The sequence below is a fragment of the Gobio gobio genome, assembly GCF_949357685.1.
Source record: "Gobio gobio genome assembly, chromosome: 19".
Classification (NCBI taxonomy): Eukaryota; Metazoa; Chordata; class Actinopteri; order Cypriniformes; family Gobionidae; genus Gobio; species Gobio gobio.
Window position 1 is genome coordinate 48828332 of NC_137112.1, and position 13363 is coordinate 48841694.

General features: G+C 39.9%; 1 protein-coding gene across 1 annotated transcript in view; it reads right to left on the bottom strand.

The window, feature by feature from the left end:
- The window catches only part of cist1 (colon, intestine and stomach enriched 1), a 37526-nt gene extending 35645 nt beyond the window's left edge, over window positions 1–1881 (bottom strand). The window contains exon 1 of the mRNA XM_079845322.1: window positions 1729–1881. Within this exon, the coding sequence (XP_079701448.1) occupies window positions 1729–1801 (73 nt within the window). The 5' untranslated portion in view covers window positions 1802–1881. The remainder of the gene's footprint in view (window positions 1–1728) is intronic.
- Window positions 1882–13363: the final 11482 nt, after the last annotated feature.

Consider the following 13363-nt stretch of genomic DNA (forward strand, 5'->3'; position numbering starts at 1 on the left):
ACACACACACACACACACACACATGTTTGTTTTTGTGAAATGTGAGGACATTCCATAGACGTAATGGTTTTTATACCGTACAAACCGTATTTTCTATCCCCTTACACTGACCCTGTCCCTAAACCTAACCCTCACAGGAGACTGTGCAGTTCACTTTCTGTGAAAAAAACCTAATTCTGTGTGATTTATAAGCATTTTGAAAAGTGAGGACATGGGGAACGTCCTCATATTTCACCCTCTTTTTGTAATACCCATGTCATTATACACATTTGTGTCCTGATATTTCACGAAAACATGCCCACTCTGATTATTACACACACAGGGAGGCGCAGCACACACACACACACACACACACACACACACTCTGATTATTACACACAGGGACGCAGCAGCACACACACACACTCTGATTACACACACAGGGACGCAGCAGCACACACACACACACACACACACACACACACACACACACACACACACACACACACACACACACACACACACACACACACACACACACACACACACACACACACACACACACACACACACACACTCTGATTATTACACACATGCCAACTATTAAAAATAAAATAATTACAATGTAAAAGATTATTATTGTGTGTAAAAAGGCCTACATGTCATAATGTACAGTCATTGCTTGTCTCAGAATGACCATCTGCAGTGACGAATGAAACTGGCGACTTATTTGACCAACCGTGGCGACACACACGTGTGTTTAAACTGACTCGTGTCTGTTCTCCTCATGTCAACAGTGAATCCTCTCATGGTGCAGCACAACTGGCTTTTAAAGGGAAAGGGAGATGAGGCTCTGATTGGTTTATACGCCCAAAAAACCCCATGACTCATTAAGAGACGAGGCACGACCCTTCTGGACCATGAGCTTAGATCGTTAAAATAGGGCCCATAGTGTTATATGGGCTGGTTTTGCTTTAGATTGTGTAATATGTACAACCATTCTTTTTTTGTGTTCCACCGGGGGAAAAAACAACATTAGTAACAATAATTAGATTTAGTAATTCTAATAGTATTTTTTGGGGTGAACTATTCCCTGTGTACAGAACGTTTACTTTAGTAAGGAGGCTTACTTTTATTCTTATCAAAAACAAGTATAGCAGAGAGCTGTGTAAATGCGTCTGTAAATAACATCAAAACTTGATTTATATTTATATATTTGATTTGAAAAATAGGCCTATATTCAATAACTAATAAACTTAATGTGATGCATATTTGTCAGTCATACTCATACATATGAAACAAGAATGAGATTTAGTATTAATAACTGAATCTGTTCGGAATACACAATAACCAGTTTATATGTTAAACATCAATAAATCCAATAGGCCTATCATATGTCATAACAGCTTAAATATTGCTTGTTTCACAGTTAGCCATATTATATTAAATTAAATTCATGTTTTCACAATTTAAAGATTTATATTGATTCTACGGAATTTGAACGAATGCATTTTGAATATTTGATTATAAATAAAACGAATGCAAATACTTAATAATAAACTGTCATGTTTGATTATTTTAATCTTTCGCTCTTTCTTTCTTGAATCAAAGACAACTGATTTTTGAAATACTAATAAACTGCAAGACTCACATTTGAACACTGATACGAAAACATTTGGCATTACTTATGAATTTAATACATAATCAAACATTGAAAAGGTCTATTATTTGTAATGCACTTTGTCTTACCTTCTGATGCCATGACAGAAATAAGCACAAGAATAATTATTGAGAATTTCATTTTACTGATGCTGTGAGGCATAAAACAGCACAGGTCTAAAGTACAGCTGAGCTCCCGACACACACACACACACACACACACACACACACACACACACACACACACACACACCATATCCTGAGAAGCAGGATGTGAACGTGTGGCAGAAGGGGTGGCTTCTGTCAGACGATTGGATGAATAATTGCTCAATTGTTTCAGAATTGTTTGCTCTTGCACAGTATAAACCTGCCATGACGTCCTAATAATACTGCCACAGCTTCATATTGCAGATGTCAAATATAATATTACATCTGCAAACAGTGGCGTTTGTTATTTGCAAAAGGTACACTGGTAAAAAAACCTGAGTTTTCCGGGACAGGCCAACTAGTGGCCGCACTTTTTACAGTAGTGAAATCACCTCAGTGTTATTTGTGTATACATTGTTTTAAGGCAGCTTTACAGAAATTCGTGATATCAATGTTTAATACTTGCATGTCTAATTCTCCACATTTAGACGTTTAGAGATGGGCAATAGTTTACATATGGTGATCCAAACGCAAGATCCAAACGTTTGCTATTGAGTTTAAAAAGGTTGAAGTGGTTTAATAAGCCGTCTTGGTGCTCTAATATGGTATGTCTGGGAGTTTTCTTGTTTTCCTGCTTTTCTTTCTGTCTATCTGACAATTAAAACCTACAGGCCAGGCTTTGTCAAGCCAACATCAAAGTTTGACAAACTTTATCTATTTATTTGTTCAAGTTGTGTAGTGTTATAGTATTCATCTGCATTATATCTTAAATGAAGTTGATTGTTTAATTCCACAGTGCAGTAGATTCTGTTTTAAATTAATTTACTAGCCTAAATGTGTGTTGTTTATGTTCACAGTCTCCACAAGGTGGAGTTCTTGTGTTCGAGACTGAACCCTGATCAACCTTATTTATGAGCCCTCGAACACAGTGTCAGTGTTGAGGAAACCAAATGTGCAATGAACGATTACTAAGAGGGCATTGAGCTGGTTTTATTTGAGATAATGTCTGAAAACGACTTCCTGTACCTGTATAGCTGGAGGGGAAAGTGGAGTGTGCACTGTTAAATGTCGCTGTAGATTTCTGTAAAGACCTACAGTATAATACTGCATTTTTATTTTACAGTAAAATACTGTCATTTGTATTGCCCTCTGGGTAATTTTGTTTAAGCGGGAATATTTTACAGTATATTTTAGTGTAACTTGGCTGTAATATGTATCATTTTTTATTTGTGTTTTCCTTTTGTCAATATGCCTAATTATTTTTCAAGATGATATTTAATATAGGATATATATTGCGGCTGATCTTATTGCACATGCGTTTGTAGGAGTTAAATTATGGGAGGAGAGTATTTAAAGGAATCATGAGGGGATTTACTGGTGTTTGCGCCATTATTTAGCCTAGAAATCAGATGTAATTTGCAGTCAGGTTAGTCTTGCTACTCTCCGTTGGCTTGCGAGCTGGAAAAACCAAACTCTGGTCTGGCCAATCACAGCGTGTGTAGAGTTGGTGGGCGGGCTTTGCATTATGACTGCAGAGTTGTGGCGGTTCTGCTGCTACTCGTAAACACAGAAGCTGCGAACAGCCGTCTTTCCAATTGGCTTTGGCCGCGACTCTGGAAGACTTGAGTTCAGCTTTTCTTTGAGGAAAGAACAAAGAACGGCACTTAATAGTGCGTTTACACCAGCGCGAGTGATTTACATGTTAAGTCAATGCAAAGACGCGAATAGATATTCTGAATGTAATGGACTTCTTATGTTCAGGGAAGAAGGAGGCGGGAACCGGCGAACATTTAAAGACTATCTTAATGAACAAAATGAAAGTACGGCTGCCGCGCGCACACATGCATAACAACACATAAACATAAACAAAACAATGTAAGTCCAGGTCTGTGCCCGGTTGCATAAAGCACCTTAAGTTTTTCCCTCAAGTATGAGACTTAAGGGGCGATTTCCCCTTACCTAAGAGAATAACTTAAGGGTGTTGCATATAATCTCTTAAACGGTTCTCTTAGGTAAGGGAAACATTTAAGTGTTTCACGACAGCGATCCTGGATTCACGTTATAAAAGTCTTGTTGCCATAGATATGCAAAACACTAACACTAATCACACCGGACATGAATAGAGCGTCAAATTTGCGTCTAGTTTGACGCTTGAACTTTGAATGCATTCGCGCGTCCAAAGCGAGATGGACACGCGTAAAAAGCAAGAGTTTGAAGCAAAATTGACGCACTTCCTTTTGCGCTTTTCATAGTGGTTGTGCGGCCGCGAAATTGAAAAATACTACTGTTATTGTGTCACGACCTTTAAGACCTAAGGGTATTTTTACAATTAATTTTCCGCCTGGTGTTATTTACTAAAAAAGCTTGTAAAACATCAACCCTGTTGTGCACAGACAATTGACACACCTCTTTTTTTTCAAGACAAGTTGCACTGTCAGTATATTTGTGTTGCATTGATGTCACCTGAATGTAAAATAAGTTATGGGACCATAAAGACAAATGAAAACATAAAACGGAAACTGAATCACTCAAATATTTATTGAAAACACACACAAATAAATAAAAGCTAAGCATATTTCCTCTGGAAAACAGTTTGTTCAAGTTTTTGGAGTCCTGGAACTCAGGAATAAACATGATAACTTATACAGAACCAAAACTATTTACATTTTTCCAAAAAAAGTCCAGGCGCTTTTGGCCTCTTTGGATTTTGGATATTTACTGGTGCCAAGCCTCAAAACTGCTCCTATCAGGAACTTCTCCTCAAACTTTCTCCTCAAACTTTTTCCTCAAACTTTCTCCACAAAACTACTAAAAACTGCAGCGCGTCTCTCTCTCTCTCTCCTCAACACTAGCCGTGCGTCTCTCTCTCCACAATAACAGAGCTGTGGTTCATGCGTAATGACGCACACCAACGTGGATGACGGATCAGCCTGTCATTGGTCAAACCCTCATCCAAAATGGCAGCTAGCATCGCGCTAGCGGCAAAAATGACGGAAAATTTATAAATTATGGACATCAAGTGGATATATCTTGGATGTAAGCGTTTTGATTTATTGCTGAACAACTCCAAAAAGATGCACATGTTCCAGGCTGGATAGAAAACCTTCTGTAAAGGCTACAAAGACACCAAAGACACCCCCGTGATGGCTAGCTCGTTAGCTTTCTGCTGGAAAAAACGGTAAGAAAATCGATAAAAGTTTCATGAAATAATATAGATATTTATCGGAGGTGCCGTGTGACGTCGTGGGCGATGCCGTCGGGCTCTGAGGGTTAAGAGTTGTTCAGTCGAGAATGTAGTAGTTTAAAGCTCAAATCTGTGGTTTATTTATAAAGATAGCATCTATTTAAAAAATGTTGTGAGATCCCGGCGATCGCCTCGCGCTCATGTGACCCGCCTGGAACAGCCTCACCTCGGCTAGTCCTCCTGACTTTTGCCGCTGGTAAACGAGAAATGTTTAAATTCACAATCTATAGCTTCGGTTCTATTATATGAAACATATAAGTTAAAAGACATTAATGACTTGTAACGTCAAACAACTTCTTTAATTATGTGAGTTTTTCTTCATCTCGTTCAGAAATGTTCGTATGACTGCAAGTGTTCAGTGTCACAGTGGTTGCGATGTGTGATGGTCAAATCGGTATTCTTGCAACAATTTTTCATCGCTAAGATGGTCCAAAGAGTTCTCCCAATCCCTAAAGATTCTTCTTGGCACATAATGATCTTCAGCTGGTTCCATAAATTCAGCCATGTCGTCTTATTTTTGTCCACGTTACTCTTAAGGTTATGATTTCCAAACCTTGAGTTATACTTAGGGAAATTACCGTTAAGGGGTTTTATGCAACACTTTTTAAGGGATTACTTGAGTAAAAAAACAGCATTTAAGGGGAATTATAAGTTTTTATGACGTTTCACTTAAAGAAACCCTTAAGTAACACTTTTCTGCAACACCCTTTGATTTAAGGGAAACATAAGGGCGAACTTAAGGGAACTTAAGGTGCTTTATGCAACCGGGCTCTGGTCCTCTCTCGTCCTACACTAGTGTTGCTTGTCCTTATATGCCTCCGTGCTCCCTCATGAGAGGACTTACGAGGTGTGCTCATTCTCAATCATACATCGGTCTCGCTCACCAACCTCGCCACGTAGAACTTTGGATATTCGCGCCGCGTTAACCAATCAGGAGCTTGCTCTAGTAGTGACAACACTGAGGACAGAATCATACAGAGGTGGACAAAGTACACAACTTCATTACTCGAGTGAAAGTAAAAGTACTACTGGTCAAATATTACTCTGTTACAAGTGAAAGTTGTTAAAAACTATTTTTACTTAAGTAAAAGTACAGAAGTACTTGCTTTTAAAAGTACTTAAGTATCATTTTATGTCAATGCATTATTTTATTATTGTTGTATAAATGCACGCTATGCCATGGTGGTTTAAGCCAGTCTGTGATGCTCCATCCGACATGCTAGCATACGACCACCTTGAACTAATTTAAATACTTAAAAGTTACAAAGCTCTTTACAAAGCTGCTGTCACTTTAAGGCAGAATGCACAAATCCTACACACTGATACACATCCGATATTCCCCCAACTGTTTACGTTCACTTAAGACATAATCAACTTTGTTTACGTGAATACTTTCCAAAATGAAAAGTGACATTTTGTGTGTATTGGTCTGTTTAAGTGCGAAAAACCCCCAAAAGAAAGCTCTATTCAATACTCGTGCTCTGGCATCTCAGAGGCACAAAAACCAGACTGAACTGAGCTCCTTCATCAGGCTTTTTCAGATTCATCCATATGTCTATGCCTCTCTTTCTCCCAGACATTTACATTTTGCAAAAAAAAAAAAAAAAAAACACTTTTAAAGAAGAAGAAAAATCATCCACTGACTTGCAAAGCTGCTACAGAAACGACTTTTGACTTTGAGGACCTTGATAGAAATGTAGTGGAGTAAAAAGTACGATATTTGTCTTTCAAATGTAGTGAAGTTAAAGTAAAAGTTTCCCTAAAAAATAATACTTCAGTAAAGTACAGATACTCAAAAAGTGTACTTAAGTACAGGACTCAAGTAAATGTACTTCGTTACTGTCCACCTCTGGAATCATATGTGGATACTCCGGAGCTGTTGACACATCTTCATACTTTATAGAAACAGGAATAAAAGGATCTTTCTTGGAAGAAAGTGAGTGAGGAGGTGGGACAGTCTGGAGAGTTGTAGAAAGCGCTCTTTACTCAGTTTGAGCTCTACATAGAGTGATCTCAGGGTGATTGGGACACTTTCTGCCATTGAGATGACTTGGAGAAAGTGTCCCAATCGCCCTGAATTCACCCTATTGAGACTACAAGCTAGCTAAAGCGGCACATTGAGCTTATTCACCGTATTTATTCACGCAAGTCGGTGTGAACGCACAGTAAGTCATTCTTAAAAAAGGAATATGTGGTTTTCTTTTTACGGATACGGCGAAAGTTTAATCTCTCAACTAGCTCCGCTTCAGCTTCTGTTGCTCTGGTTGGTTGTAGCGCTATCCTATTGCGTGCAGAGGGAATCTGAAAGACAAGCGTTTATCCCGCCCCTCGGATTGAGCCCTGCCAATGGTGAGTTCACAACATCTTGATGTGGCTCCGGCTTGTCAGACAACCATTATTTACCTCCAGAAGAAAAGCATGTTTTAAACTAGAGGCTAATTTGCGCTGCTCATGGTAGATTAAGTTGGTCATTAAAGGGGCACTTCAGCGCTGGGAAGATGAATGTGTATTTAAACTGGGTCATTTATGTACAAGTATTTTTGAATTTGGTGTTTTTTAGACTAAGAAAAGACAGAAAAAAATGTTTTGTCTCATGTGGATGAAAGACATCAACTCCCAGAATGCACTTGCTTCGCTGCCCTACGAGGCCACTCCCAAAGCCACGGCTACTGGTTATCACTTGCCCACCGCGGCTCCGCCCCCAACGCCGTTTTGATCTTCATAGTAATAAAATAATTTCGTTCAGTTAGAGAATAAACACTACAATTAAAAACTGAACGTGTCTTTTCAATAAAGTGTGAGTGAGCCGAACGAAAGTCACGTCACAGACCAGGGCCGGCCCTGACCAATTTGCTGCCCTAGGCAAGATTTTACTTGGTGCCCCTTGTATCAAGGTTTAGCACTACATGTTATCAGTCTAAGTTGCGGAAACACTGGTACTGTTTTATTTTTTTAATGCATTGATGTTTTTAAATTGTTATTGTTGTTGTTTTATATGATGTCCAGTCCATTCTACCCCGTCATTATGTTCATGATATTATTATTATTTAATTTTTTTAAAAGGCTGATGATAGTTAAACTATACAAAAATAGCACCTATGCCACATTACAGCCTAAACACAAATAACAATAATTGCATCTAGCATTCATGCACAAACTATTGAGAACTAGCGAAAGTGTTTGTTTTCCAGTAGATGGCAGCAATCTTCCACTAAACTAGCTTTAGTGGACGTAGCTTTCCTATAGCTCAAACAGTAGAGCATGGCGCTAGCAACGCCAAGGTCATGGGTTCGATTCCCAGGGAAAGCAAGAATTGACAAAATTTAAAATGTGTACCTCGAATGCAATGTAAGTCGCTTTGGATAAAAGCGTCTGCCAAATGCATAAATGTAAATGTAAATGTAAACTATGCACATTCATGTTTTCACCATGAATTAAACTGAGAAATTTAGATATTTAATGTGAAATTTACATAAAATGTTGCTATTTTAAATAAACCTGTATATAAATATCATTACTAATTTTGGCAAATACATTTTAAAATGTCCATATGTCCCCTTAAAACTGCACAACTGTAGAGTAAAAACATTAGGCTATTAAAAAAGTGATATTACATGCGTTTAAAAAAAACTTAATTTTTTTTTTTTTTTTTTTTTACAAAATACACTGTCTGTGGCCACTGGAGAACCCAGAACAGCTGCTTGCATATAGTTTAAGGTAAAACTGGAATTAATTAGCGTACATTAGTATTTTACTACTATGCAATTAAATAAGTTCATTCATTACATCACTTTACCTCTGTCTTTACACTGCAAAAAATGCTCTTCTTATTTAGTCATTTTTTCTTGTGTCCAGTCCAAGCATCAAAAAATTCTTAAATCAAGATGTATTTACTAAACACAATTATCTGCCAAATGGGGTGAGAAATATTATCTTATTTCTGTTTGGGACAGAAACAAGAAACAAGATTATTTTTCTCACCCCATTGGCAGATAATTTAGCTTGTTTTACATTTACATTTACATTTAGTCATTTAGCAGACGCTTTTATCCAAAGCGACTTACAAATGGGGGCAATAGAAGCAGCTAGAGCAGTCAAAGGGCAACAATATGTTTTAAGCATAAACTCGCTTAAGAAAAAATATTATTTTACTTATCTAGTAAATGCATCTTGGTTTAAAATTTTTTAGATATTTAGACTAGAAACAAGACAAAAATACTAAATAAGAAGAGCATTTCTGCAGTGTTTCCCTCATCTTGCCTGCATCAGAGGGCTTCTGTTTTTTTATGACACAACAATTCGGCCATCCATCATAAATTATCAGGAAACTTTCACCTTGTCTACACCTGGAGCGAGCGGCCAAGCACCCTAAAAAATGAAAGCAATCCTGTCTACATTAGATGCGGCGAGAGGCAACGCGACACAACAAATTCCCCTAACGATAAACTGATCACGCGTTATATTTCTGACGCACTTCAAGTAGCTCGGCGGTGGGAGATTGATGAGGCGGACCGGGAAGATGCGGGGGACTTAGTTAAGTTTTTTTGCACTTTATTTGGTAATATTTCAAATTAACATGAATAAAATAGTATCAGTAATACATTTTGGCGCCCCTATGGATGAGTGGCGCCCCTAGCATTTGCCTATTCTGCCTATGCCACGGGCCGGCCCTGTCACAGACGCAGCAGAGTCAGATTTCATTCCTCACGAGAGAAGAGCTGAGCTGAGGGAAGTGCGGCTCATTCTCGGTGTGTGTCCAGTCTGAGGCGTTTTCTGATCGCATATGGAAGCTAAACTTTCATAGGAATTTATTGAAAAGTTGAAACACTCACTTTGCTCTGCAAGTGATATTTGCATCATCTGAGGATTTTTTCCAGAAATAAAATGCATAATTCTCTCGTCTCAGGGGGATATGAGGGGGGAAAGTACCATAAATCAAATATACTACCGGGTTTATACTGATGCAAAGCCTAATGCTAAATCACTGAAGTGACCCTTTAAGGAAATGATCTGGCTGCGTCTGTGTTCTTTAATATGTGTAACGTCCACTCTTTTCTGGAATTGCGCTGTCACGCTAATTTGCCCCGTTTAGTAAATCTGGCCCTAAAACTGGTACTTGAGGGCCACTCAGTGAAACATTCACCCGTGAACCTTCAGACCAAATCAGCAAACACATGCTATGTTTTACACCCAGTTTGCAATCGTAAAAACAAACAACATTAGACACATCATTCAGAAATAACAGCTCTTGAGAAACACTGACATTCAAATACCAAATACTTGAAATGATCAGTGTGTGTTTATTGCATAAAAGAGCATAACATGCATAACACATTATGCATGGAAATGTTCATTGTTGGGTCATTTATTCTTTTACCATCTCAAAAGAAAAAGAAATAAAAGAAGTGTTGTTTTGTTTCATGGCTCCTCTAAAGACGTCGAGTCCGTTTCAATCCCCGCAAATTTCTCCGGATGGCGACGTGACACTGACAGGAACTCTAGAAGAAACCCTTGTTTATGTTCATGTGATCTCTTGTGCTCTGGATATGTGTGAGCGTGACACAGCAGATCTCTGAGCCTCTAAAAGGATTAAATCTCCTCTGGGTCGGCTTCATTGCAGTTGATCACTGCTACACAAGATGGCGCCAGTGGCGATGGTTTGAAACAGGAGAGAGTTGTGTCCGAATGACATTCTATACACACTATGCACTCAAGCTTCTGTGTATGAGTTTGATAAGGTTATTTTGTCATCCAACATTGTAGTCCCTCCGGTTTTAAAGCTGAGACAGTTACTGCATTAGTGTATTTGAAGGGCACTTTTGCTTTTTGGGATTTTCACTGTGTTTTACTACAAAAAGGCATATAATAGTGCATAAGTACACAAACTGGGATGCACCTCATGAAGTGATGCGAGACAGTAGAGCCAGATTCAGTGACCCTGATCAGATGATCCATCTGCTTTCCCTGACCCTCATCCCATGTCTTCTCCACACTCTAAAAAATGCTGGGTTAAAAATAACCCAAGTTGGGTTGAAAATGGACCAACCGCTGGGTTAAAACATCCCAATCGATGGGTTAAAACAACCCAAACGTTGGGTTAAAACAACCCAAACGCTGGGTTAAAACAACCCAAATACAAACGCTACAATCAGAGAGTGTGTGTGTGTGTGTGTGTGTGTGTGTGTGTGTGTGTGTGTGTGTGTGTGTGTGTGTGCTGCGCGTCCCTGTGTGTATATAATAATCAGAGAGTGTGTGTGTGTGCTGCGCGTCCCTGTGTGTATAATAATCAAAGAGTGTGTGTGTGTGTGTGTGTGTGTGCTGCACGTCCCTGTGTGTATAATAATCAGAGAGTGTGTGTGTGCTGCACGTCCCTGTGTGTATAATAATCAAAGAGTGTGTGTGTGTGTGTGTGTGTGCTGCACGTCCCTGTGTGTGTAATAATCAGAGAGTGTGTGTGTGTGTGTGTGTGTGTGTGTGTGTGTGTGTGTGTGCTGCGCGTCCCTGTGTGTATAATAATCAGAGAGTGTGTGTGTGTGTGTGTGTTTGCTGCGTGTCCCTGTGTGTATAATAATCAGAGAGTGTGTGTGTGTGTGTGTGTGCTGCACGTCCCTGTGTGTATAATAATCAGAGAGTGTGTATGTGTGTGTGTGTGTGTGTGCTGCGCGTCCCTGTGTGTATAATAATCAGAGAGTGTGTGTGTGTGTGTGTGTGTGCTGCATGTCCCTGTGTGTGTAATAATCAGAGAGTGTGTGTGTGTGTGTGTGTGTGTGTGTGTGTGTGTGCTGCGCGTCCCTGTGTGTATAATAATCAGAGAGTGTGTGTGTGTGTGTCTGTGTGTGTGTGTGCTGCGCTGCGCGTCCCTGTGTGTATAATAATCAGAGAGTGTGTGTGTGTGTGTGTGTGTGTGTGTGTGCTGCGCGTCCCTGTGTGTATAATAATCAGAGTGTGTGTGGTGTGTGTGTGTGTGTGTGCGTGTGTGCTGCGCGTCCCTGTGTGTGTAATAATCAGAGTGTGTGTGTGTGTGTGTGTGTGTGTGTGTGTGTGTGTGTGTGTGTGTGTGTGTGCTGCACGTCCCTGTGTGTATAATAATCAGAGAGTGTGTGTGTGTGTGTGTGTGTGTGTGTGTGCTGCACGTCCCTGTGTGTATAATAATCAGAGAGTGTGTGTGTGTGTGTGCTGCACGTCCCTGTGTAATAATCAGAGAGTGTGTGTGTGTGTGTGTGTGTGTGTGTGTGTGTGTGTGTGTGTGTGCTGCACGTCCCTGTGTGTATAATAATCAGAGAGTGTGTGTGTGTGTGTGTGTGTGTGTGTGTGTGTGTGCTGCGCGTCCCTGTGTGTATAATAATCAGAGTGTGTGTGTGTGTGTGTGTGCTGCGCGTCCCTGTGTGTGTAATAATCAGAGTGTGTGTGTGTGTGTGTGTGTGTGTGTGTGTGTGTGTGTGTGTGTGTGTGTGTGTGCTGCACGTCCCTGTGTGTATAATAATCAGAGAGTGTGTGTGTGTGTGTGTGTGTGTGTGTGCTGCACGTCCCTGTGTGTATAATAATCAGAGAGTGTGTGTGTGTGTGTGCTGCACGTCCCTGTGTAATAATCAGAGAGTGTGTGTGTGTGTGTGTGTGTGTGCTGCGCGTCCCTGTGTGTATAATAATCAGAGAGTGTGTGTGTGTGTGTGTGTGTGTGTGTGTGTGTGTGCTGCGCTGCGCGTCCCTGTGTGTATAATAATCAGAGTGTGTGTGTGTGTGTGTGTGTGCGTGTGTGCTGCGCGTCCCTGTGTGTGTAATAATCAGAGTGTGTGTGTGTGTGTGTGTGTGTGTGTGCTGCACGTCCCTGTGTGTATAATAATCAGAGAGTGTGTGTGTGTGTGTGTGTGTGCTGCACGTCCCTGTGTGTATAATAATCAGAGAGTGTGTGTGTGTGTGTGCTGCACGTCCCTGTGTAATAATCAGAGAGTGTGTGTGTGTGTGTGCTGCACGTCCCTGTGTGTGTAATAATCAGTGTAACAAATGTTTTATGCATCTAAACCGTGGATGTTCACCCTAAAATTCTGAGGGTAAGAAAGTTTGAAAAAAATCAAAATGATTGTCTGTGAGTGAAATATTCAGATAATTATTTATAATTTTCATTTTGTGTTTGACTTTTATCTTTCAAATTTCTTTCAAATTCAAACGTTCAGACTTGTTTTGAATGTTCTCTTCATATCTTTAGGCTGAGCTGCGGCTGCTCCACACAGAGCCCTCGCTGGACTGTGTTCATGACCCTCGTACCAGAGCGGATGATAACACAACATCTGGAGGAGAAGTTGTTTGTGTTCATGGGGTTTAGATGTTTGACATTGA